Source organism: Aotus nancymaae, unplaced genomic scaffold (genome assembly GCF_030222135.1).
Source record: "Aotus nancymaae isolate 86718 unplaced genomic scaffold, 86718_ANA_hifiasm-v0.15.2.pri h1tg000012l, whole genome shotgun sequence".
NCBI lineage: Eukaryota > Metazoa > Chordata > Mammalia > Primates > Aotidae > Aotus > Aotus nancymaae.
Genome location: NW_026988423.1, coordinates 14886344 through 14913245, shown reverse-complemented (window position 1 = coordinate 14913245; position 26902 = coordinate 14886344). Strand labels below are relative to the sequence as shown.

Genomic DNA, 26902 nt, shown 5'->3' with positions numbered 1-26902 from the left:
AAGATGTAGCAGCAAATCTAATAATTAACATGATTTTGACAAAGTGTAAATATTTCAGGATATTTGTTGTTTCAACTGTAATGTGTAGGGGACATCATTTCTATGGGTGAATACTGCTATTAACATTGGGTTTGCTGCTTACATTCATAATTAAGGGAAATACTAATTTTCTATTAGAGGTTGTAGAAAAAAAAGATGAAAAAATTTTCCCATCTCCAACATCACACAATCTCCAAAATATATGTATTGACTCTTTGGAGAAGTGTGGAACACAGGTTAAAACTCCTAGCTAAGAAATAAGTATGCCCTAGAGAGAGATGACAGCATATGTTTGGCAGGAAAAGAATAAGATATAGAAGGAGTATTTTGGGGATGGCGGGGAGGGATAGGAATAGTTTCAAAAGGAGAAGACTTTTTTCTTTCTTTTTGGATAAGAACTTTAAACCAGGAGATGGATTCAGTGGGGCAGGAGAGATGAAGGGTGTGTGCATGCCCATTTGTGTATGAATGAACAAATGAATCAATTAGAACAACAGAAAGAACAACAACTGAAGAGAGAAAAAAAGGAATAGCAGTGAAATGGGGAAAAACAACAGATTTGCTTCAGTCAGGCAACCATTGGCTTTCCATCCCGTAATTCTCTGCCAAAACCAATCACTCTCAACTCTGCAGTCCTTCCTGGCCTCTACAACACCCAATGGTACAGGACTGACTGGGAGTGGAGAGTAAAAGGCAAGGAAAAGGGCCCCTGGCAGGGAACTGCCAATCAACAGAAGCGGGTTAATTTCTGTGGCTCTTCTACCCACTTTTTTAGTCCTTCTTTAATCTTTCCCAGAGCTTAATGCTGCCATTTGGCAATCCAAATACTTTATTCCCAATTGTTCCTTCCATTATCTCTTCCACCAAAAATCAAAATTCCAAAAGGGATCAGGTGTGGTGGCTCACACCTATAATCCCAGCACTTTGGGAGGCTGAGGCAGGCAGATTGATTGAGCCCAGGAGTTCCAGACCAACCTGGGCAACATGGCAAAACCCCATCTCTACAAAAAATTAGCCAAGTGCGGTGGTGCACATCTGTAATTCCAGCTATTTGGGACGCTGAGGTGGGAGGATTGCTTGAGCCTAGGAAGTCCAGGCTACAGTGAGCCAAGATGGTGCCACTACACTCCATCCTGGGTGATAAAGCCAGACCCTGTCTCAGAAATATATGTATACATTCCAAAAAAAAAAAAAATCAGTTAAAGTGTTAAGATGCTTACATGACTAAAGTAATTAAACTTCTATATGTGAAGGATTCTTGAGGAAGGGGATGTAAATGCAATGGATATTATACGGACATTATAAGGATATATGGATAAGGGCAACAGTGGATATTATAAGGACAGCACTCCTCGTATGCTCCTGGTCTCTGGACCTCCTTCCTTATCCCTGCACCTTTCCTTCTCTATGCGTGTGTTCATGTGCATGTGTGTTCACATGTACGTGTGTGCACGTGTGCATGAGCGTGCACATGCACTGAAAGAAAGGGAAGTGGGGAGGATAAAATCAGCTTACCCGATTTCTCACTTGCGGAAAAAATTTTACTTCATTGGGTTTGGTTATCAAAAACCTATTGGGGGCTAGGTGCAGTGGTTCACGCCTGTAATCTTAGCACTTTGGGATGCTGAGGCAGGAGGACAGCTTGAGCCCAGGAGTTTGAGACCACCCTGGGCAACACAGTGAGACTTTGTCTCCACAAAAACTAAAAAAAAAATCAGCCAGGCCTGGTGGTGTGTGCTTATACTCCCAGCTACTTGGGAAGCTGAGGTCGGAGAAGCCTTGAGCCAGGGAGGTTCAGGCTGCAGTGAGCCGTGATTGTGCCACTGCACTCCAACTGGAGTGGCAGAGCAAGACCTTGTCTCAGAAAAAAAAAAAAGCTACTGGGGAAGCAAAGATCTGGCAATTAGACAAATGAGTCAGTCTTCAGAATGGTGTTTCTAAAATAAGCTACTGACTTTTATTTTACCTTCTAATTCTGATTATTTTTTTGAGATAACACAAAAAGTTGAGTAAGAGTCTATCACACATTGAAGAGTATGAGAATTCTATACCCAGTATATAGGTTTATAAATTATTTCAGGATTTTGAGCATATGTAAATACATGTTGCACTGTCCTGCTCACATTAGGTGTATACCATCAAATAAGTACCCAATCTAGTAAAATGTACATTTATTTGCTATTTAAGTAGGAAACAAACAGTTGTGGTCTACCTGTTATTTTGAGGAATGCTCAGGCCCAAGACTCAGCACCCGGTAGCACACTTGCCAAGGTAACATTCTGGCTTCTGGCTGTCACTCAGGAGTTCCAAAGTGTTTTCTCCACCTGCCACATCTTCACTCAGGTGCTATCACAGCACAGGATGAGCTCGAAGCTAAGTTGCAGCTGCCAACCTGGTGCGTGCTTCCCTGATATCCAGGCTAGCAGTTCAATTTCCCACCGCAACCAAATCCATAAAATTAATTTTGAAGTTTTTTCTTATAAACTTATTCCCGGTTTTTCTTTAAAAAATTATACTTTATACTACCTACACTCTGAAGCTAGTCTTCCTTTTAGTACAGAATATCTTTCTAATTTGTAGAATCTGAATTTGACTTCAAACATTGGCTGTTTCTTGTTCCCTACTGATGTTCTTATTCCACAGAGGGGTTTGAAAGACCTTAGGACCAGTCAGAGCCTCTCTCATAAATGTAATCAGAAGAACTGAGAGAACACTTAGGAGTAGGAAACTTAATGGGAAATAAAAGGGCAGGGATGCATTAGTTGTCTGTTCATTGTCTTACAGGAATCACTAGAATTGCCACCCTTCTCCATTCTCAAGAATGTGGAATAATCTCTATAATTCCACTATTCCCATGGCAGTTCATTCACTCCATCCATAAGCAGGAGGAGAAAGAGGAGTTAATTATTATTTCCAAAGCTTTAAAATCTTGAGCATGAGGGTGGAGAGCATTCAGAAATGCTCCCGGAAATATTATTAAACTGGTAAAAAGAGTAGAGTGGGGGCCATGGAAAAGCCCAGGTGCTGGCTCAACTTCCAACCCCCAAGAAATCCTATAAAACCCATAGAAGGGAGCATACCAGGGCCAGTGTGGAGATCTATTAATATCACAGGGAAATTCCATTTAAGGAACTCAATTACTTTTAAAACAAACTAGAAAAAATACATTTATTTTGAAATTTACATCATCCCTATTCTTATACAAAGAAGACAAAAAGCCCTGACAAGCATAAGTTTTTGTTTTGAGACGGAGTCTTGCTCTGTTGCCAGGTTGGAGTGCAGTGGTGCGATCTCAGCTCACTGCAACCTCTGCCTCCTGGGTTCAAGCAATTATCCTGCCTCAGCCTCCCAAGTAGCTGGGACTACAGGCGCCCGCCACTGTGCCAGATAATTTTTGCATTTTTAGTAGACATGGGGTTTCACCATCTTGGCCAGGCTGGTCTCAAACTCCTGACCTCGTGATCCACCAGCCTCAACCTTCCAAAGTGCTGGGATTACAGGCATGAGCCACTGTGCCCGGCCACATAAGTTTTTTTCTCTTATCCACAGGCCAGGGTTACATGTTTAAACAACAACAACAACAAAAGCAACCCCTGTATCTCAAGTATTCACTTAATAATTTACTGTGGGCTGCTTGACGTCAAAGTTGAGATACAGGCAGACATTTGTGCTAGAATAATTTTTTCATGGCACTGAGGAAAAGCTCAAACCTGGAAAGTAGAAATAATACTCTCACCGTAATGCATAAAAATGAGAAGTTAGAGGCAGATGGAAAGCCAAAAACAAACCATCTAAAAATCCCACTATCTGTAAATTAAAATGCCCTTCCAAATAACCGTAAAGAGAAATAAAAATTACAGACTATTTAGAAGTGAGTGACAATAAAATTATAGCCTATGAGACATGGCCAAACTGATAGTCAAAGAAAAATTTATGTTGTAAACACATTTAATAGAAAACAAGAAACAACTAAATATTTAAATTGGAAAGGTAAAGATGAGTAGAAAAACCAAAAAAAGGCAAACAAAGGCATAAAATTAAAAGCAGAAATAAATAAATTAGGAAGCAAAATTAAAAAGTAAAACCCATTTACAAAATGGAAAGCTGGTAACAAATGATGAAAGAATGAATGAGTGAATAACCTCCAAAAAGTATGATCAGGAGGTTAGGGAACTCCACAAATATGTAACATTACAAATGTAATATTCCATGACATGAGAGGGATGCTTAAAGTGTGCTGTCTCTGCATAAATCTTTATGCCAATAAATTAAGAACCTATAATCAAAGCTGACTTGGGAAGAGGTTCTAAGTATGAATAACCATGCAAAAAATGAAAGTTTTATTAAGGATTTATATACTCTATTCCATTCCTAACAATCCTATACTCATAGATTCTGTGGACACGCTCTAACAAAACTCGACGTATCTAACAATTCCTATGTTATTTAGATTATGCTGTGACACTGAAGATGGAAGGCATCCCAACTGGTCTATGAGGCTAGCCTAACTGCTGACAAAGCCCAACAAAGAAAGCACCAAAATTAACCAAATACACGAACAGATTAATCTTACTTATATGCAAAAGTTCTTGTAAGAAAAATATTATACAGTATATACATTAACCAGGTAGGTTTTATTCTATAACAGATTTCCTAATATTGAACAACCATGTTAATTCAACTTGTTGCATGTATTGGTTAACAGCTCTTAAATTGGATTGAGTGGGGAAGATGACAGGAAGTATCAAGAACTTCTAGATTTTTGATTTGAGCGGCTGAGAAGAGTGTAGTAACATTTAGACTTAGAAAGGAACGGATTTAGAGGGATAAAAATTCTGTTTTTAGATAATTTTAGTTTCAGATACCAATAGCTATCCAAGTGGAGCTGTCCACAAGATAGCAGTGTACAAGAGAGAAATCAGGATCGGAGATATAAATATGGTAGTCATCAGCACATGGATGGTATTTTAAAATACAGTATTGGAAGGACTCATTTTGGAAAAGTGTAGAATAAGAGAGTACAGGAGCAAAATTTTAGTACCCTAGGACTAGGAAGACATCACCTAGATTTGTGAATACCTTATTTTCATGTAGTATATATGCCACTAAACTTAATCTTTTTTTTACATGCTAAAGTAGGACTTTTTATTTAATAAAAACCTCATGATATCACAATGTGGTTTGTCTGCCAGTCTCTGAAAAGCTCTGTTTCAATAGCACTGTCATTTTCGGTGTTTGTAAATTATTTGAATCTTTTTTGAGAGAGAAGGAGCTTTCAAACAGTGTTCTTGCAAAGATATCTCAGAAGCCAGGTAAGGAAGGCATAAAGATCCTGATCTTAAAAATCCATTAAGGCCAGGCATGGTAGCTCATGCCAGTAACCCCAACACTTTAGGAGGCCAAGGCAGGAGGACTGCTTGAGCCTAGGAGTTTGATACCAGCTTGGGTAACATACCAAGACTTCATCTCTACCAAAAACAAAAAAAAACCAAAAAAGCCAGGTGTATTGGCATGCACTTGTGGGCCCAGCTACTCGGGAGGCTGAGGCAGGAGGATATCTTGTGTCTGGGAAGTTGAGGCTGCAGTAAGCCATGATGGTGCTACTGTATTCTATCCAGGGTGACAGAGAGAGACTCTGTCTCTGCAAGTCTGGGTACAGTGGCTCACACCTGTAATCCCAGCACTTTAGGAAGCCGAAGCAGGCAGACTGCTTGAGCTCAGGAGTTTGAGACCAGCCTGAGCAACATGGCAAAACCTTGTCTCTACAAAAACTGGAAAAATCAGCCAGGCACAGTGGCTCATGCCTGTAATCCCAGTAATTTGGGAGGTTGAGGTGGGCAGATCACCTGAGGTGGGGAGTTTGAGAACAGCCTGACCAACATGGAGAAACCCCCTCTCTACTAAAAATACAAAATTAGGCAGGGTGCGGTGGCTCACACCTGTCATCCCAGCACTTTGGGAGGCCTAGGTGGGTGGATCACCTGAGGTCAGGAGTTCGAGACCAGCCTGGCCAACATGGTGAAACCCCATCTCTACTAAAAATACAAAAATTTGCCAGGTGTGGTAGCGGGTATCTGTAACCCCAGCTACTTGGGAGGCTGAGGCAGAAGAATTGCTTGAACCCAGGAGGCGGAGGTTGCAGTGAGCTGAGATCGTGCCACTGGACTCTAGCCTGTGTAACAGAGTGAGACTCTATCTCAAAAAAAAAAAAAATTGGCTCAGCGTGGTGGTGCATGCCTGTAACCCCAGCTACTCGGGAGACTGAGGTGAGAGAATCATTTGAACCTAGGAGGTAGAGGTTGCAGTGAGCCAATATCGCAGCCTGGGCAATGAGAGCAAAACTCCGTCTCAAAAAGAAAAAAATTAGCTGGGTATAGTGGTGTGTGCCTGTGGTTCCAGCTACTTGGCAGAGGCTTCCATGAGAAGAGATCATGCCACTGCACTCCAGTCTGAGTGACAGAGTGGGACCCTGTCTTAAAAAAATAAATAATAATAAAAAAAGACTTAATTTGAATGAAAGGTTTTGTACACACGGTTTCATTTACCTTTACCTATATTTTATAGATATGGCATAAAAAACGAACAACAGTGAAAAGAATAGGTCTCAAAATTTATACCACTGAGACAAGAATAGAATCATTAAATGGGCTGAAATTAGTAAAATTTCAGCCTTCTTGGATTTAAGCTGATTGACAATATGTTCAATTAAAAAAGAAGAGACCATGCCTTAAATGCTGAAAACATATTGTTGAAGATGTTTCATGAGAGATACTTAGGGATTTAATAATTTAAGGGAATCCCTCTATGGCATGTAAGTCTATTTTTAAGTTTATCACATTTGACCATTATAGGTATTTTCAGAACATGTATATATAAGTAGGAGAGACCTGTGTTAGAAAACATGAAGTCCCGTTAAAATTGGAAAAAAAGGCTGAATGCCTACTACTAACAACACTGTTCTCTGATTTCAGCCAATGCAATACGTGAAGAAGGAAAAGGGTATAAACTGAAATACTGAAAAAACTGATGGTATGGGTCATTATTATAGATCCTGAAAATCACCAGACTCAACTGGGAAGTGTAGGAACTAGGTCCTGCAATTGATCTAACAGCACCTTAAAGGGTTCATTCAGTAAGTTAGCCAGATGATCACATAAAAACAAATAACTTTTATATTAGCCACTATCAAGTATAAAATATAGTATATAATGAGACAGTGCATTCGAATTTAAGTGCTTCAGTATATACCGTCAAATAATCTCTACAACCATTACCATGGCATTACCACGATACGTACTATTATCATCATTTTACAAAGAAAGAAACTGAGGCTTAGGGAAATTTTATAAGAAACTCACCCAAGAACACATACATAATCCCCAAGTGTCACAGCAGGAACTCAATCTCAGTCTCTTGGACTGTACAAAATGAACTTCTTAGCACTATTATGTCCATTCTTATGTATCAAATGGACAAAAATAGGTTATGTGGAGAAACAGTGATGAGTGCAGAGAAACGGACACATACTGCTGATACAAATATAAATTGATACAACTTTTCTAGATGGCAGTTTGCATGACTACATCCAGGAATTTGTTAAAAATATACCCAGCAATGTTAAATAGACCTACATATACATTTATCATGCTGTTATTACAATTAAGAAACTGGTGACATTCTAAATAAATATTTAACAATATGAACTTAATTATAGTACTTAAATATGCTGAATGCCATTCTGCTAATAAAAATAATTTTTTTTTGAGACAAATTCTTGCTTCTTTGCCCAGGCTGGAGTGCAATGGTGAGGTCTTGGCTCACTGCAACCTCTGCCTCCCAGGTTCAAGCAATTCTCCTGCCTCAGCCTCCCCAGTAGCTAGAATTACAGGAATGTACCACCACACCCAGCTAATTTTTGTATTTTAGTAAAGATGGGATTTCACCCTGTTGGCCAGGCTGGTCTCAAACTCCTGACCTCAGGTGATCTACCCGCCTTGGTCTCCCAAAGTGCTGGGATTACAGGCGTAGGCCACCGTGCCTGGCCAAAAATAGTCTCATAAAATGATATTTAATGACACAGGAAAACTCTTATGATACACTGAATGAAAAGCAAGAACAAAACAAAACTATACATGCATATACTTTTTAAAAAGAATGTGTTTATAAGAATAGATTTTTTAAAAGATGAAAACAAGAATTATAAATGTTAAGGCATCTGTAAATTATAGATGATTTTCACTATCATTTTATGTTTTCTATATTTCACATATGTAACAAAATTCTAAAACATTAAACTCAAAATTTAACCATGGAAGACAAGCTGAAATAGTGAAAATAATAGAAATGTAGTTTAGAACACACTTCCCCCATTTGAAACTATTTTTTTCCTATGCATGATTTAACATACTTTATGCCTTCTTTTTTTTTTTTTTTTGCTACTTAAAGAACTTTTCTAAGCAAAAATAGAAATAATGTATTTTACCTAAAACGCATTTTTTGCACATTTTATATCTGTTCCAGTCATTTAAAACTACAGTAAAATTCCAGAACGTATCTAATACATAAGATCATCAACTCAATCAGGCCATCAAAGAAAATGATGCCAAAGATTTTTTTTAAAGTGTAAGTCAACAATGAGGAGACAGCCTCAACTATATGGGAAAACTGTTCCCTGTGAGTGCATAATAAAAATAAATTATAAAGTAAAAGCCAAGATTGGAAACAGATTAAATCACAGAATAAGGATAAAATTAAGCCCACATAATTTTGAATAGGAAATGAGTACAGATGACTAAGAACAAAGAACAAAAACTAATTTTAGCTTCGCCCTATAAGACATAAAGTAATAGATTTGAAAGCTCTTTGAAAAACCCAAAATATAAACTGACATATTAAAATCTATAGACGTGAACTTGATTTTATATCTGGCTATTTCAGATATAAAACAACTAAGAGCCAATGAATAAGTAGAAGAGCAAAACAAAATCTCTGTCCAGTCAAATCAATGGACACTGCTAAATCATTTCGGAACACTGAATGCCTTCTATGTGTCAAGCACTTTTACACTCATTATCTTCAGTCAGTGAAAACAACTCTGCAAAGTAGATCATGCTTGATGGATAACAAATCAAAGATAAATTGAGATTCTTGCTGAAGGTCACAATCAGTAAATGGCAGAACTGGGATTCAAATCCGGGTCTGCCTGATTTTGGAGGCCCCCTCTGCTCTCACCACACTGTGCAGCCTTTCTGGTCTTCAACTAGACTATCTGAGTATCCTATAATCTTTAATTACTGCCTTAACATTTTTATTTAAGATATAATGTTAGTTCCTGCTGGAAGGTTCATCTACCTTGGAAAAAAAAAAAGATATAATGTTACATGCTGTCATCCAAGTTCACGGTCCACAGTGTACGTCTCTCCTGCAAATTAGAGGGAGGGAATGATGATATCAGCAAGGAACAGCTAACATCAAGGAGACAAGACCCAAAATACTAACATGAATCCATATAAATTGGTTCCGGCTGGGTGCGGTGGCTCACTCCTGTAATCCCAGCACTTTGAAAGGCCGAGGTGGGGGGATCACTTGAGGTCAGGAGTTCAGCCTGGCCAACAAGGCAAAAACCTGTCTCTACTAAAAATACAAAAATTAGCTGGGTACCTGAGAGGTTTAGGCACGAGAATTGCAAGAACCCAGGAGGCAGAGGTTGCGATGAGCCAAGATCACACCACTCACTGCACTGTAGCTTGGGCAACAGAGTGAGACTCCATATAAAAAAAAAAGAATTGGTTCCTGCTGCCCCCCCAACCCCCAACATCTAAAGCAAACAAAAAGCATAACAAGTATTGCTATTTCACTTAGGATGAATTAGAAATCTCAGTAACTTGGGCTAAGCTACTTAACATCTCTAGGGATCAGGTCCATTACCGGGAAGAACAAAACAGTATGTACCCAATAGAGTTTTAAAACTAAATAATTTAAGCAAAGTTCTTAATACTGGGCCTGTCTTAAAGTTAGTACCAATAAATGTTAGCTACTCTTATCTTCCATAAGTGAAATCATAGGCTACATATTATTTGAAAGAAGAAAAATATTCATGTGTATAAATTCTTCCATTTAAAATAGTTAAAATGTTTTGCTCTTGAAAGACTTTAAAGACTACCTTTTTGGAAGATTTGCTTTTATAATATTTTATTAAGAGGAGTAAATAAGGTTAATTATATTCTTCAAAGGCCAATGTGTATTACCCCTCAATAAATCACACAAAGCATTCTAAGTTAAATTTTAAATGTTTGGGTGTCAATTGTGTTATCTGCTCGGCACGTATTATAAACATCTCTTACACATCCATAGGCATACCTTGGAAATATTGTGGTTTTGGTTCCAGACCACTGCAGTAAAGTGAATGTCACAGTAAAGTGAGTATCACAATAGGGCAAGTGATGCAAATTTTCTGGATTCCCAGTGCTTATAAAAGTTATGTTTGCACTATTCTATAGCCTCTTAAATGTGCAACAGCATTATGTCTAAAACAAATGTACATGCCTTAATTAAAAATTGTTTATTGCCACAAAATTCTAATGATTATCTGAGCCCTCATTGAGCCACATTCTTTTTGCTGGTGAAAGGTAGTCTTGCCTCGATGTTGATGGCTGCTGACTTAACAGGGTGGTGGTTGCTGAAGGCTGGGGTGGCTGTGGCAATTTCTCAAAACAAGATGATAATGAAGTTTGCTGCACTGATTTACTCTTCCTTCCATGAAAGATTACTCTGTAGCATGTGATGCTGTTTGATAGCATTTTACCCACAGAACTTCTTTTAAGGTTGGACTCAATCCTCTCAAGCCTGGCCATGGCTTTATCAACTAAGTTGAATATTTGACATCCTCTTTGTTGCCATTTCCACAATGTTCACAGCAACTTCACCAGTGGATTCCAACTCAAGAATCCACTGTCTTTCCTCATCCAGAAGAAGCAACTCCTCATCTGTTCAAGTTTTATCATGAGACTGCAGCAATTCGGTCATATCTTCAGGCTCCACTCTAATTTCTCCTGCTGTATGTTCCACATTTGTAGTGATTTCCTCCACTGAAGTCTTGAAGCCCTCAAAGTCATCCATGAAGGTTGGAGTCAACTTCTTCCAAACTCCTAGTATTGTTGCTATTTTGACCTCTTCCCATGAATCAGAAATATTCCTGATACATCTAGAATGGTAAATCCTTTCCAGAAGGTTTTCAATGTATTTTACCCAGATCCATCAGAGGAATCACTATCTACGGCAACTGTAATCTTAACAAAATGTATTTCTTAAATAACAAGACTTGTGAAGTCAAAATTACTCCTTGATCCATAGACTGCCAGAATGGATATTTTGTTAGCAGGCATGAAAACATTAATCTCCTTGTAAATCTCCATCAGAATTCTTGGTGGTACACTGTTAATGAATGGTAATATTACATATTTTGAAAGGAATCTTTTTTTCTGAGCAGCAAAGTCTCAATGGTGGGCTTAAAATGTTCAGTAAAGCATGCTGTAAACTGATGTAAACTGATCCAGGCTTTGTTGTTCCACTTACAGAGCACAGGCATAGATTTAGCATTAATTCTCAAGGGCCATAGGATTTTCAAGATGGTAGATGAACACTGAACTCAGTCTCCAGCTGCATTTGTCCCTTAGAGTCAGCCTGTCCTTTGGAACTTTGCAGCCAGGCATTGTCCTCTCCTCTCTAGCTATGGAAGTCTTAGATGGCATCTTCTTCCAATATAACGCTGTTTAGTCTACAGTAAAAATCTGTTTAGTGTAGCCACCTTCATCAATTATCTTGGCTAGATCTGGATAACTTGCTGCTTCACCTAACACTCATGGGTTTTTCCTTAAACTTCATGAACCAACCTCTGCTAGCTTCAAACTTTTTGCTGCAGCTTCCTCGCCTCTCTTAGCCTTCATAGCACTTTGGAGAGTTAATGCCTTTCTCTGGAATAGGCTTTGGCTTAAGGGAATGTTGTGGCTGTCTTGATTGTTTAGCCAGACCATCACCAGCAATATGGAGAAAGTATTGCTGATACTTTCGCCATATCAGCAATAAGGCTGTTTCTCTTTCTTATCATTTGTGTGTTCACTGGAGTAGCACTTTTAATCTTCTCAAACTTTTCCTTAGCATTCACAACTTGACTGTTTGTTGCAAGAGGCCTACTTCTAGGCCTATCTTTGCTTTCACATGCCTTTCTCCCTAAGCTAAATCATTTCTAGCTTTTGAATCAAAGTAAGAGACCTGAATCTTCCTTTCACTTGAACACTTAGGGGTCATTATAGAGTTATTCATTGGCCTAATTGCAATATTGTTGTGTCTCAGCGAAGGGGTGGGGGGTGTTCAGAAGAGGGAGAAAAATAGGGCAACGGCTGGTCAATGGAGCACTCAGAACACACACAACATTGCTCTATTAAGTTTTTACCATCTTCCGTTGGCACGCCCCCAAAATTACAATAGTAACATCACAGATTACTGATCATAGATCACTATAACAGATTTAATAATAATGAAAAAGTTTGAAATATTGCAAGAACTACCACAATGTGACACAGCAACATGAAGGGAGCAAATACTGTTGGAAAAATGGCGCAGACAGACTTGTTTGACCTACGGTCACCGCAAAGCTTCATTTGTAAAAATAAAAAAAAATTTAAAAAAATGCAATGTCTGCAAAGTGCAATAAAATGAGGTATTGCCTGTTCTTCCTTTTGTTTATCATACCCACTACCAGCAGATTCATTTAAAGTACTGTATAGCTTTTTGCTAGGCATGGTGGCTCACACCTGTAATCCCAGCCCAGCACTTTGGGAGGTGGAGGCGGGTGGATCGCTTGAGCCCAGGAGTTGGAAACCAGCCTGGGCAACATAGTGAGACCCACCCTCACCAAATAAAAACATAGTAAGATCTCAAAAAAAAAAGGTATCCTATAGCTTTTAATAATAAAAACACATTCATTTCGTGTATTTACTATGTGCCAAACTCTGCAGAAGCAGCAGGATAAAATAATGTGACTCACAGAGTCCTTGCCCTCAGGGAGCCTAAAGACTACCAACAAGGTAAAACTCTTATGTACAATATGGTGTACTATCATCATTTTGTACTATCAGTTAATCCTTATGACTAATCTAACTAAACACTGGTAGTATTTTCCCTATTGACAGATAGAATAGCAGAGACAGAAAGCAGAAAAGAAATGAAGAAGAGTTAACTATCATCTAATATGCAAGTGTTATGGAAAAATATACAATATTTTGAAAACACAGGGAAGAGAGCAATTACCAATTACTTTTGCCTGGGACTGAGGGATTAGGAAATGCTTATGATTATTTTCAGACGGAGTCTTGCTCTGTCACCCAGGCTGGAGTGCAGTGGCATGATTTCGCCTCACTGCAACCTCTGCATCCTGGGTTCAAACGAGTCTCCTGCCTCAGCCTCCCGAGTAGTTGGGATTACAGGTGCGTGCCACCATACTCAATTGATATTTGTAATTGTGATATGTTTTTACTTGAAAATTCATGTACAAATTCTGTAAAATGTAACTACAGAAATAAAAAATAATTGGGTGAATGTTTATCAAAATATTAACGACGTTATTTCTGGGTAGGGAGATTTCAGATGGCTTTCATTTTCTCTGTATTTTGCTTTCTTAACCAGCTTGTACTACCTTAAAAATTTTAAATAGAAGTAGAAAAGTCAACATTAAAATGAGATATTAATGCTCATCTAACAAACTGTCAAGGATTTTCAAAGTTAATACTTAGTGGGTCAAACATGGGATGAAATCAGTACTCTCACTCTGTGTTAACAGTTGTACATATCAATACAACTTTTCTGAAAATCTTTTTGGCATAAAAAACCTTAAAGCTTATTCTCTTTTATCATTACTTCTAGGAATCCATCCTAAGAACACAGATGCAGAAAAAGGGATTTCACTGAGCTAGTCAACTAAAGCATTATGATATTAAAATATTGTGAAAAATACATGTCTAACTGAAATAGGAGAATGATTAAATCAAATAACACAATGTTAGAATATTCTTAAATGTAATGAGAAAATCCTCAGTATGTTAAATGAGAGGGAAGGTAGGATATAAAGTTCTCTAAGTAATATAATTCCAACTATACTGGAAAAAGATACATCCTTTTTTTTTTTTTACATCTTTTTTTTTCTTTCTTCTTCAGATACATCCTTTTAGAGCCCAACTCCTAAGAAAGATGATTTCATTATTTTGCTTAAATCTCACAATACTAGATAAATCTATTGATACATATTAGGTTACACAGACCTTAATACAGTCATGTGTCACTTGACAAAGTTATGTTCTGAGAAATGTGTCCTTAGGCGATTTCCCCTTTGTGCAAACATCACAGAGTATACTTAGACAAACCTCTAGATGGCTATACAGACTACTACACTCCTACGCTATAAGGTATAGCCTATTGTCCTAGGCTGCCAACCTGTACAGCGTGTCACTGTACTAAACACTGTAGGCAACTGTAACACAGTAAGTCTGTGTATCTAAGCATAGAAAAGATACAGTAAAAATGCAGTCTATAAGATAAAAATGGTCCACCTATATAGGGTACTTACCCTGAATGAAGCTTGTAGGACAAGACGTTGCTCTGGATGAGTCAGTGAGTGAATGGTAAGTGAATGTGAAGGGCTAAGATATTGTACATTACTGTAGACTATAAACACTCTATACTTAGGCTACACTAAGTTTATCAAAAATATTTTTCTTTCTTCAATAAATATCTCTTACTGTAACTTTTTTACTTCATAAACTTTTTCATTTTTTAACTTTTGGACTCTTGTAATAATATTTAGCTTAAGACGGAAACATTGTACAGCTATACAAAAATATCTTCTTTCTTTATATCCTTATTCTATAAGCTTTTTTCTATTTAGACAATTTTTTACTTTTTAAACTTCGTTAAAAATGAAGACACAAACACATACATTAGTCTAGGTCTACATGGGGTCAGGATCAGCAAGATCACAGCCTTTCATCTCTACATTTTGTTTCCCTGGAAGGTCTTTAGTGGCAGTAACAGGCATGGCACTGTTATCTCCTATGATAATGCTGCCTTCTGAAATATCTCTTGATAGACCTGCCTGAGACTGTTTTACAGTTAACTTTTTTCTTATAAGTAGAAGGAGTACACTCTAAATTAACAATAAAAAGTATAGTAAATAAATAAACCAGTAACATAGTCATTCATTATCTTTCTACCATCAGTAGAGTAGGTTTACACCAGCATCACCACAAACATATGAGTAATGCCTTTTGCTATGACGTCAGGATGGCTATGACATCACCAGTCAACAGGAACTTTTTAGCTCTATTATAATCTTAAGGCATCACTGTCATATATGCAGTCTGTTTTTAACCAAAATATGATTATGCAGTGCATGACTGTACTTGTTTTAACAGGCACTTAGCCTGACTAAATAAATTGGAACCCTCATTCTGCTATTATTAATTCTGCTATTATTAATTGTGGGAACTTGGGTAAGTTATTTAACCACATTGTGGTTTGGTATTCTCATCTGAAAAAAGAGGTACTGAACTGCCTCTTCATAAGCAGGTAATAAGCATTAAATGCATTAATACATGTAGAGCACTTAGAACAATACTTGGCACAGTAAATGTTTCATAGCGTTCTCCAACCACAATGAAGTAAACCAAGTGATATCTAAGCTGAGGCCTGTATAACAAGGTGTGATCCAGGCAAAAGGTGAAGGAAGAATAGCTAAAATGTTCCAGCCAGCAGGAAGACTGTGGGATTTTCTACTTATTCCATACCACTCTTAGAGATGTGATACTTATCTTAAAGGCGGAATGCTTTGAATGTTCAGATATCTGCTTATGAGCTTTGCTTTAAGCTACATCACTGGGCATAAGAATTACTGTCAGTGTTGTAATGTAAAACCATGTCCTTTAGGGACAATTGGTTTCCATTTCCCTTTAAGAAAGTAAAACAATCTTTTGATGATGCTAAGATAAGTTAAACAGAGAGAAATTTGCCATAATGTTAAATGAGTTATCTCTGGATTGTGGGACTAAAGGTGTTTTAAAAATTCTTTATACTTCTCTATATTTTCTAATTTTTCCCATAGTAAGCACATTACATTTCTATAGTCTGAGAAAAGAGTTATAAAAATCAATTAAAAACACTACTTATTAAAAATGTTTGATGCTTTCACTGAAAAGTGCTCCTTTTCATGAAATACACTGCTGTTACATCATTTGCCATGCTGGCCTGAAACTGTCTTTTGTCTCTTTAGTGGACCTAAGCAACCTGGTAAAAAGACATGGTCCTTGCTTTCAACTTATCTGGCCAGACAGGGTTTCTGTATTGTCCTGTTACTGTCATACTTTGTAGAGGAAAGGCTTCTCGTCTTACATACTCACTATGCAAATGAACATGCATCACTTAATTTTCAAATGATGTATGCCAAAACAACATACATGATGATACACTTTTTAGAGAACAAACTAAAAATAGAATCATGGAGGCAGAACTGCACAGTGGTTAAAATCATGGGTTATAAAGTCAGACTGCCTGGGTCGGAACTCCCTTCTGCAACTTACTAGCTATACGACTTTGGGCAAGTTAGTCAAACTCAGTGTCTCAACTTCCACATCTATAGAATGAGGATAATAGAAGTAATGCATAAAGGTGTTCAAGCATTAAATGAGATAATGCAGGTAGACTTACCATGTTGTCTGGCACATCAGTGTACAAATGTGGCTATTACTATGTCACCTACAAAAACCAAAACAACAGTAGAGAATTGATATCCCACAACACAGATCTGAAAGTTATCTTCATGCTATCAGATGCCAAAAATTACCATGTGTCAGCCATTTAATTTGCACATTAATCCTGTGAAATTTTTAAACAAATCTTGAATCACGAAGAAATTAGAGATCTATGCTGGGATGAAATAGATGTTTTTTTAAAAAAATCACATTCTCAATTGATCATTTCTCTGAACTATTAATTGCAAAACAGCACCAATGTTTTACATTTTTTGCATAACGCAATGTTTTGTATAACATGTTTTATTGAATCTTCATGTTTTTGCTTTGTAAAGTCATGAGATTTTATATGCAGCAGGCCCATGAGGCATATTAGCACTTAAAACTCAAGAAGCTTTTTTAGAACATTTGGTAGGTTTGCGATCAAACCCTAGAATTTCAATATTTTAGGCTTAAATTTGGAACTGATTGAATTGATTTTCATTATTCACTGACCATCTTATTTACTTAATACTGCTCTAATAAAAACTATACTCCAAAACTCTATTTACCACCTTACCTGCTATTCCTATCATCTGCCCCATGCTCCACACACTGGACCGCCCACTCCCTGCTTTACTGCCAGGGTTTTGACTCATTTGGAAATGACTCCCAACCAGTTCTACCTATTCAAATCCTACCTTCAAGGCATTCCCCAGTACCTGAATTTCTTACTTCTTTGTTCATGAAACTTAGAACCTTCCACTTAGCATTATGTTCTATTCATAATCTATCCTTTTAGAGGTTCGGGGCCTTACACAGCAGCTAGAGTAATATTAAGTAATTATTTGCAGAGGGAACAGAAGCATACCAGTTTCAAATGAGCAATAACTGCAGATTAGTGTTATTCTACATTCCAACAGTGAAAAGATAAACTCCCTACTTAATATCTTGTTTGTTTCTTTAAAAATGCAATCAAATCAGAATGAAAGAGTCCTAGATTTATGTACAAAAACAATGAAAAACACTAAGACGTTATAACAGCAACACTTTCATATTTGTGACAGTAATTAAAATTAATGTAGCAACCACTGTGGTCTGCCAGACTGAAGATGGTTGTAGAATGAAAAAAATGTTTTAAAGATAAAATTTCTATTAACCACTTGGGATTCAGCTGCAGATGTTGGTAACCCATGAAAACATAGCTCCAGAGAAGCCCATAATATAAAATAGGATATTTTTATTAGTCTGGTTTTTGAAACAAAAATTTAGTAAAAGGAAGTGACTAATAAAAACTCCCATCAGCATAGAAACATTCCAAGTTTCTGCTTCCTATCCTTTAATATTTCCCATTATATTAAAATAGCTCCATTAGACTTCCATTATTAAAGGCTAAAAAACACCAGTGACTTTGTTGTTATTTAAAAGTTCATTTTACTTTAGTTATAATGTTTAAGTACTTTTATGATGACCAAATACTAGAAGTAGAATCTTGTAACTTACTTTGAAAGTAAAATAGACTCTTTGATGTAAAAACATTAAAATATTTTGAACTATGGGTACATGGTCAACAGGCCATTCTATTTTTAGGTACCATCAAGTAGACAAATTTAGGTAACTTGAAATAAGCATGCCAAGTTGTTAGAAAACAGGTGAACAGAGGGTCAAGTTGAAATAGGCATCTTCCTGGGCTAAGATTAATTTTACAAAACTTCGATGAAGCTATCAAGAATCAAACACCAGAGAACACTAAAATTAAGAAACTGCTACTAAAATTAACTGTATATGTGATTAAATAAACAGAAGTCACACCCTCTAAATCCTAAGTCCATTAAGACAAAAACATTTATAACACACTATATTCATGACTTCTTGTCGTTCTTGAAAAGTCAAAAAATGTGTTTGAGGTATATCCCTTGTTTTCCGTTTATAATATGCATTTAAAAAATGGAAAAACTCAAGCACAAAACAAGTGAAAAACTGAACAACGTTGCCAAATTTCTAAACATATAACACTTAGCTCCAATTATCCCTGCATCTGTTCTAAAATGGTTTTAAAAAAGTCTGAATCAATAAGCACCTGAGGGGCCTGGGATACTCCAATACAGTCTTGTCAACCAATAGGAAAACTTTCCCTAATTCTGGATTCGTATTTCATCTCTTTATCACAAAACACCGAACACAAACTGGGATTGTTAACGGATAACCAAATGGCAAGAACCCCAGACAGAGTAATCAGTACTTGGATGCTAGGGTTGTTTTTAAGGACTTTAAATGAGACAGCTTAGGGAAGAAAAGAGGGATTCATTTCTCCAAGTTAAATTTGTAACACTTCTTAGTAGGGAGTTAAAAATGTGAACTAGCTGAGCTAAAATGAACGCAGCGTGTAAAAGGGATCTGGACTGGAGCCTGGGGGTGAAGGAGGGACGACGGGGGGAGTGAGGGGCTTTCGTGACGCCCGGCCAGGGGTTGCTGGCTATCTGGATGGAGGGATTGTTAGTCCAGCGAATCGCCGGGGCTGGATCCGAGATGCCGAGTGATGCCTCACCCCGCGAACGCGCGCGGATCTGAGCCGCGGCGGCAGCGTTGTGGGTCCGTTTCTATTCGCGGCGCCCGAGCCCGCCTCCATGTTCGGGATCTATGCCCCGGGGCGGGCAGGCAGGCGGGGACCGGTGCCCTAGGCCGCGGGGTCGGGGAGCGCGGCCTCATATCGCCCGAAATCCCAGCGGGGACGGCGTTGCCCGCGGGGAGGATGCTCCGGGCTTTCCGCTCGGCCCCACCTGAGCGGCGGGAGCTTGGCGACTTGACCTCCGGAGCCCGACCCGCCTGGGCCTGGAGATCACCCGGCGCGGCCGCTGCGGCCACGGCGCCCTCCACCCGGCGCCCGGGCACGGCCCCGCGGCCCTCCCCACGGCCGGCTCCCCCAGGAGCGCTCTCGCCGCTGTCCGCGCTCCCCACCCTCTTCCTGAGGACAAACCTGGGGGCCGCTACCCGGCATGGCCCGCCCCGCGAGGAAGCGGCAGGCGGGCGGCGGGGCCCGCGGCTACAACGGCCACCTCGGCCCTCCCGCGCAGAGCCGCGCCCGCCCGCGAGCCCTCCCCGCTGGCCGCAGCCCCGGCGCCCCCTTCCCGGGTTGCACAACTCACACCCCCCACGCGCGTGCACTCGGATCTGTTGCTCAACCTACTTGCATTCTCTTCTCCGCAGCCATCACAACATGCCCTGGAGCCGGGGCAGCCCCGGGGCCCTCCGGCAGGCGGCCGCCTCTCGCTTCAGCCCTGGGCCGCCGCGGCCGCCGCTAGGGCGCGGGGCTAGCGCGAAGCTCCCTCATGCCGCCCGCCGGGCCAGCTGGCCGCACGCCGGGGCCCCGGCTCGGGCGCGCCCGAGCGCTCGGCTCCGCCCGGCCCGCCGTCCGCGCCGCTGCTCCGCCGGCAAGAGCGAACCCGGCTCCGCCGCCCGCCGCCTCGCTCGGCACTCCTCGCCCGCCCGCCTGCAGCCGCCGCAGCCGCGCCGCTTCCTCCTCCCCTTCCCTCTTTTCCTTCTCCTCCGTCGCCGCCTCTGGAGCTGAGGTTGGCAAACCAGCACCTGCTGCTGGAGACCGCCGAGAACTGAAACAGGAAACCCCGAGCCAAGGGGAAAACCCGGGAGGCGTGGAGAGGGGTGAGGGGAACTGCTGGAACCTGTCGGGCTCGACCCAGCCGCTCAGGCTGCTCGAGGTTCCCGCGCCGCCTCCCCTCGCGCCCATTCCCTGCCCCGGCCCAACGCAGGGGTCCCGACCTCCCCGCGCCGCTCCCCCGGTCCCGTGCAGGACTGCGCCTCTCCGCTCGGCGATACCTTCTCCACCTAGCAATGATACGGATCATGTCCTGGGCAGTCAAGGAGATCGACGGGCTGCCTTCTTAGGGCAGGTTTCCCGTTGTTGTTTACTTGTCAATATTCCGTGATGAGGAAAAACCACACCCTGCATTAGCAAGGCCAGTAAGAGAATTTAAACGAAGCTATTGGGATTTCACCTAGGGGTAGGACTTCTTTCAGCAAGGAAATTGGCTTTGATGAAAATGGCAATCGTGTCAAAATTGAGGTTGAACTCAGGATACATCCAGATCTCTTTCAGGAGATCGGAAGGAAACAGCCCTTTGCACAGAGGTGGGCGCCTGAGCCGCAAGCTGAAAAGCACCGGGAGCAGAGAGCCTTTCTACTTCTGTGAATTGTACACCACCCAGCACAAACTAAGTCAACGTTTCAGAAATGTTTAAATAACTTTATTCACCTGCCCTTGGAATCGTTACCAGGGTCCTTATGCCTAGCCTTGGGCAAGATGCTTCTGGAGAGGGAGGGACAGACACTTAAAGTGTTGTGCCCCTACCATGTGTCACAGGCCAAATAGCCTGCTTTAAATCCACAGTCCCATTTAATTGTCACCACAGCCGTGTGAGCTGGGTATTACAATCCCCTTTATCCATCAGAAAATCGAGGTTAGAAAATTTACCTGCAGTTACACAGCTTGAATGTGAAGTATTCAGGTTACATCTAAAGGATGCATTTGTTTCACTGGACCACAGTGCATGCTTTTGATCACACTTTTCACCTTTCATAAAATTACTTATTGCCTCTGAGTTATTTTCAGTAGGGCATATATATGGCTTAAGCCTGGATCTGTTGGATTTGCTTGGACTGCCTAATGGTAGTGATATTTATGATGCTTACTGGGGTTCAAACTTGGTAATTTTCAGTTTAATATTCTCTAGCAAATACAGGACTTTATGGCTCAGTTGAGTAGCACAGATATCCCCCTCTCCTTTTTTTTTTTTTTTTTTTTTTTTGCTATCATCAGTTGCTCTTTAGCTGTTGATGATGGGGTCCCAGCTGGTGCACATGGGCATCCTGACTCTGCCTGTGAGATGAAAGGAGAGTGTCTTACTGAGCCTGTTTTCCACATCAGTAGGCCAGTTGTGAAGCTAATTAAATACAATTGCAGGCAGGCAGGTAGGCTGGCTTCTCTGGTTCTCTGATCCGCAATTTTTTTTTTTTTTTTTTTTTTTTTGAGACAGAGTCTAGCTCTGTCACCCAGGCTGGAGTACAGTGGCATGATCTCGGCTCACCGCAACCCCTGCCTTCCGGATTCAAGCGATTCTCTTGCCTTAGCCTCCCCAGTAGCTGGGATTACAGGTGTGAGCCACCATACCTGGCTAGTTTTTGTATTTTTAGTAGGGACAGGTTTTTGCCATGTGCCCAGGCTGGTCGCAAACACCTGGCCTCAAGTGATCCACCCTCCTTGGCCTCCCAAAGTGCTGGGATTACAGGCGTGATCCACTGCGCCCGGCCAGGTTCACGTTTTTTTTCATACCACCCTGAAGACCCTTAGGAAGATTGGTAACCTGCTGTCTGCAGCCGGGTCAGATTTTATTGGCAGGAAAGTAGGGGCTGGGAAAGCAGCCCCTTTACACTGTGCCAAAAGCTTACAGGTTTCTGGAGCAGAACTAGAGGTCCTTAATCTTAGGATCTCTAAGGGACTTAGCAGGGACTTAGAACGAGGCTGGCTGTTTGACGATAAGTGACAGCATCTATGGCATGACTTTAGTGATGCCAGGAAGTTCCCCCACTCCGCAGTATACTGCCCACACAGTCTACCTCTTACCTTGTATCCCACAATTGACTCAGCTAAATTCCATTCCATATTGATTAAGCCCGGTTAAAGATCAAGGTAAGAGAGATGAGTAATAGTTATAATAACTAACATTTAATGAATGCTTACCGTGTTCCAGATACTATTCTAAGCACTTTTCATGTGTTGTTTCATATAATGCCCACAAAACCCTTATAAGGCAATACCTATCACTATTTCCATTTCACAGATGAGACAACTAAGACCAAGATTATAGCCAATAAATAACAGTGCAAGGGCTAAAATGCAGTCAGTTTGACTCTAGAATCAGGACCTATTATGTGAATAAGATACAGTAATTGCGATTATTACTTTACTATTTATTTGAAGAAATTAAAACACATGAAAAGTTAAAAGAAAACTAAGAATACAAGATAATGTATAAGTGTCAAATGTGAGTATAGGTAATAAATGCCATGAGGTATCAGAAGACAGAGGAATCACTTTAGGTTGGAGTGGCTGGGAACACATACACAGAATATGAGTCAGAATTTCAAAAAGGGGAGATTTGAGCTGGATTGTGATGAATGCGTAGTATTTTGATAAATGAAGAGGATAAGGAAGGGCATATTCATAGAATTGACAACATATACAAAGAGTGCCAGGGAAATTTGGGGAACAGGATAACAAAAAGCTGGAAAGAAAAAGTAGGACGAAATTACAGAGATCTGCAAAACAAGAAAGGAATACACTCTCAAGCACAGAGCAAGAGAGAGAGAGAGAGAGAGAGAATTTGGCTCCATGTAGTCTATGTACCAGTGGGGAATCTGGAAGTATTTTGGTCAGAAAGTGATGTCGATAATGTCCCATTAGAGGAATACTAATATTGTGATGGTTACTGGATGGTTTGGAAAAGGGAGGGAAACAAGTTTGCAGGCTAATATGGGAGAATTGACCTTAAATCACAAAGTGGACAGTGAGAGAGGGAAAAGAAGAAATGGGCTAGTGAGACACTGTAGTATACAAATCATAGAGGCTTTGTGAACGATTGAGTGCACTTGGTGAAGATGGACTTAAGAAAAGGGAGAAGTCTGAAATGACTTAGTGGGTGTGAATGTGAAACCTGTAGTATTAGTAACGGAAAAAAAGGGGCAGTGTATGGGTACAGAAACTACTCAAAAATGTTCAGAATAGTTTGGTTTTAGGCATGTATTTGAGGTAACAGCAGGATATGCATGTGGAAAACTTTTATAGTCCTATCTCAAAAAGGCAGATAGTTCAGTAAATAAGAGTGTTCATTATCTACTATTAAGAGTGCCAATATGAACATTTAAAATGGTCACTATTATAACAATAACCAGGCATGGATGTTCATCTTTAATAAACCAGAGAGGAAAGAAAATGTCAAATAAACATAAACTGTTTATATATGACTCAGCATTAAATAGGCTTTAGGGAACACCACTCATATTCTCTTTTTTACTCCAAATTATATTTCTTAAAGAGACAGAGAGAGAAAGGGACAGAGAGAGAATGAATAAAGGGGAAGAATTTTCATGGGTTCAGAGGATGTTAGGATAATGAAAAGAAACTTAGAGATTATTGCAAAATTGAGGATCAAATTCTGAATATCCGATAGTAAACTTCAAAACAGGCAGGTATGCATGTTGGAAATGCATTAGGCAAATATGACACTTTAGCTATTATTAGTTCTGGATAGTTAAATCTTTTTTAGTTACAAAGTTAAGTCTGGACCTTGGATTGTGACTTTGAATTGCACATAATTAAATAACTCAAGTGACTGTGGCTTCATAGTAGGCAAAATCTTGGAACAACCTCACTAGTAAAAAGCAAATGCTTTGGAAAGAGCAGATAGAGGGAGAATGGTCACAAAGGCAGCACTCCTGCCTTCTAAAATATGGCTCTTAGATAGACTTCCACACACCTAGATTCACATTTGAGCCTTAAATGGTAGAGTTTCAGCTCCTTGTCACATCTCACCTTGGCTGTCTTATCCCAGAACTTCAAATTGCCTTGCCACCTTATCTAAGACCTCCTGGGGCTTCAAATGGTCACCCTCAGGTGGCACACATCCTGGCAATTGCTTTTAGTTCTATTTAGAGGTTTCCCGGTGGTGTCCTTAGGAGTTTTCTCATTGAAAATGTGTGAACCCCATGGCTACACTTGGGGTTGCAAGAGAGTTCCATCTCCTGCTTTCATGTCTCATGCCTCTACCATTTCTGCAAAAACACTTACCTTAGTTGAAGCAATATCAGCAATCCCCTGGAAGCACCTTCGCCTCTGTCTCTTTTGCCAGCCCTTGATTTCCTCTAGTTGAAGAGTTTCACACACATAATCAGGTGACTGTCGTGATGTTTCATCCACAGTTTCTTTTATGTCTTTTTGAGATACTCTGGTTAATTCCAACAACCTATGAAATGTCAAGCATTACTACATTACAACCATTTACTAAGCACATGCTGGGTATAAGACAGACACTGAGGGCTGAAATACATCCTTGCTCATGAACTTCAGGGACTGGCTAGAGTTCCTTTTTAGTACTGAGTTCTTGGGGAAAGGAAACTAGAGGACAGAAGATATGTGCTGCTGACCAATCTCAGGGCTTCTTTCTTTTGATGGGTAACCACAAGATTCCTTACCAACAGCATGACTCTGTTTTTTTCCCCAGCATTTGTAGGAGGCCACCAGAGAGACAAACTTGCAAGGTTTTAAATATGTTAGTGTCATGCAGTCATGTGCTGGATTTTCTACCTGAAACAGATAGTGTGGCTGCCCTGCTATAGCCATGTTTGGCCAATGGAGGAATTTTGAGAGCGGTGAACACTTAACATAGAAAAAAAAAAATGTGCTTAAGATGGCATTTTGCCACCCTGACAAGGATCATACCTGCCATTCCTTTGTAGTTCACCTTGCCCAGAAGTTTTAAAATTTGTCTTTCAACCTAGGATTTCAAGTGTACTACAGCATCCTCTTCACCTATACTAGCATCTGTTGTTTTAAAAGGAAACTGGTAAGTAGAATTATAAAAGTACAAAATTGAGATAGTTAAAAACAGAGTTATAGAATTTGCAGGTTAGAGTATATCTGTTAGAAAACTGTATTGCAGAAATGTTAATTGTAGCATTATTTGCAAAGGCAAAAAATATTAGAATAAGCCTAGATGTCCATTAATAGGAGACTTTAAACTGCAGTATGTCCATACATTGAAATACCATTCAACTGTTAAAGAGCGTGGTGTGGCTTTATATGTACGGAATAAACTTCAAGATACATTGTTTAGTGAAAAGGGAAGGTAAAGTCCAGTGTCTACTACCATTTGTGTAAAAAAAAAATCTGTTTGCTTATATATGCATATAATATCTCTGATGAACACACAAGAAACTGCTGGTTGTCTCTGAGCAGAAGAACTGGATAATTGAGAAGAAAGGGTGGAGAAGAATCTCACTTTTTACTCTATACCTTTTCACAACTTTTGAATTTTAAATTGGGTACTTGAATTTGCTATGGAACATATTTTTTTAAAGACTGCGTTTATTGGTGATGTGTGCTCTGCCCATGCCTTTCTTTTGCATTCTGTGAATAATCAGCCACTATTTTTTTCAAATAGTAGCCCGGTCACAAGGAAGAGGAAGTTATAGGAGTCCTGTGAATTGCACGTGTTGAGTCTGGGGCTTCCCAGGCAAGGGAAAGATTCCTATAATCATGTGAAAGGGGAGATCCCATTATTGCTCAAGGATTCCCAGCTGGCATTAATGGTATTAGTCATTGTTTTTACAACTTAATTGTCAAAAGCTCTAAACTCAGATTCGATGAAGATTTTTGCTGGGAACTGCTTCACCCAAGGGGAATATCCAGGGATGTTCTCATGGGCAGACACAGGAGGAAATAAGTATACAGAAGCGGAGGCATCACAGTGGGTCAGCTGTAGGCATGGGGCCAAGGGAGCATGCGTGTTTGTTCATAATATTCACTACCTAGAATTATATTTGCTTATTTGATTTATTGTTGGTCTTCCCACATGAGAAAATATGCTCCCTGAAGCCAGGAGCTCTATCTGTCTTGCTCCTTGCAGTTTCTTCAGCTTTTCTGTGCCTGTCATGTGGAAGACAGGCAGGTTGGTCAGGACATTGGGAACCCCAGTGACTCTCCAATCTGTGGCTGCTTGTTTAAACATTAATTTGTTAGAAGGTAGTAAAGACATGGCTATAGGAACTAGGATTCAGACTGTGATCTCTGAAAGATAAGGTTCAAATCTCAAAGGAACTGGGGAATTAGAAAAATACTCAAGCATGAGGGAACAAGGAGGTAGACAACTACTGAACTAGCAGAAGGAGGCAGGGATTTGGTTAAAAAAGAAAAAAGAAAAAGACAAGCAACTGACCAGCAGACAAATTCTCCAAACAATTCTCCGAACAAAGAGCAAATAGCACAGCAATAAAATAGGAGAGAGAGCCCATAATTA

General features: G+C 39.9%; 1 protein-coding gene across 3 annotated transcripts in view; it reads right to left on the bottom strand.

Moving 5' to 3' along the window:
• ZC3H12C (zinc finger CCCH-type containing 12C) overlaps positions 1 to 24738 on the bottom strand; it is an 82996-nt gene extending 58258 nt beyond the window's left edge. The window contains exons 1-2 of one of the 3 annotated variants that reach the window (XM_021671112.2): positions 20002 to 20019; positions 16792 to 16839 (exon numbers count right to left, since the gene is read on the bottom strand). In XM_021671112.2, the coding sequence (XP_021526787.1) occupies positions 16792 to 16794 (3 nt within the window). In that variant the 5' untranslated portion in view covers positions 16795 to 16839; positions 20002 to 20019. Of the gene's footprint in view, positions 1 to 16791; positions 16840 to 20001; positions 20055 to 24675 lie in introns of those variants that run through there. The other 2 variants (XM_064375400.1, XM_021671111.2) reach the window with 2 other exon arrangements.
• Positions 24739 to 26902: the final 2164 nt, after the last annotated feature.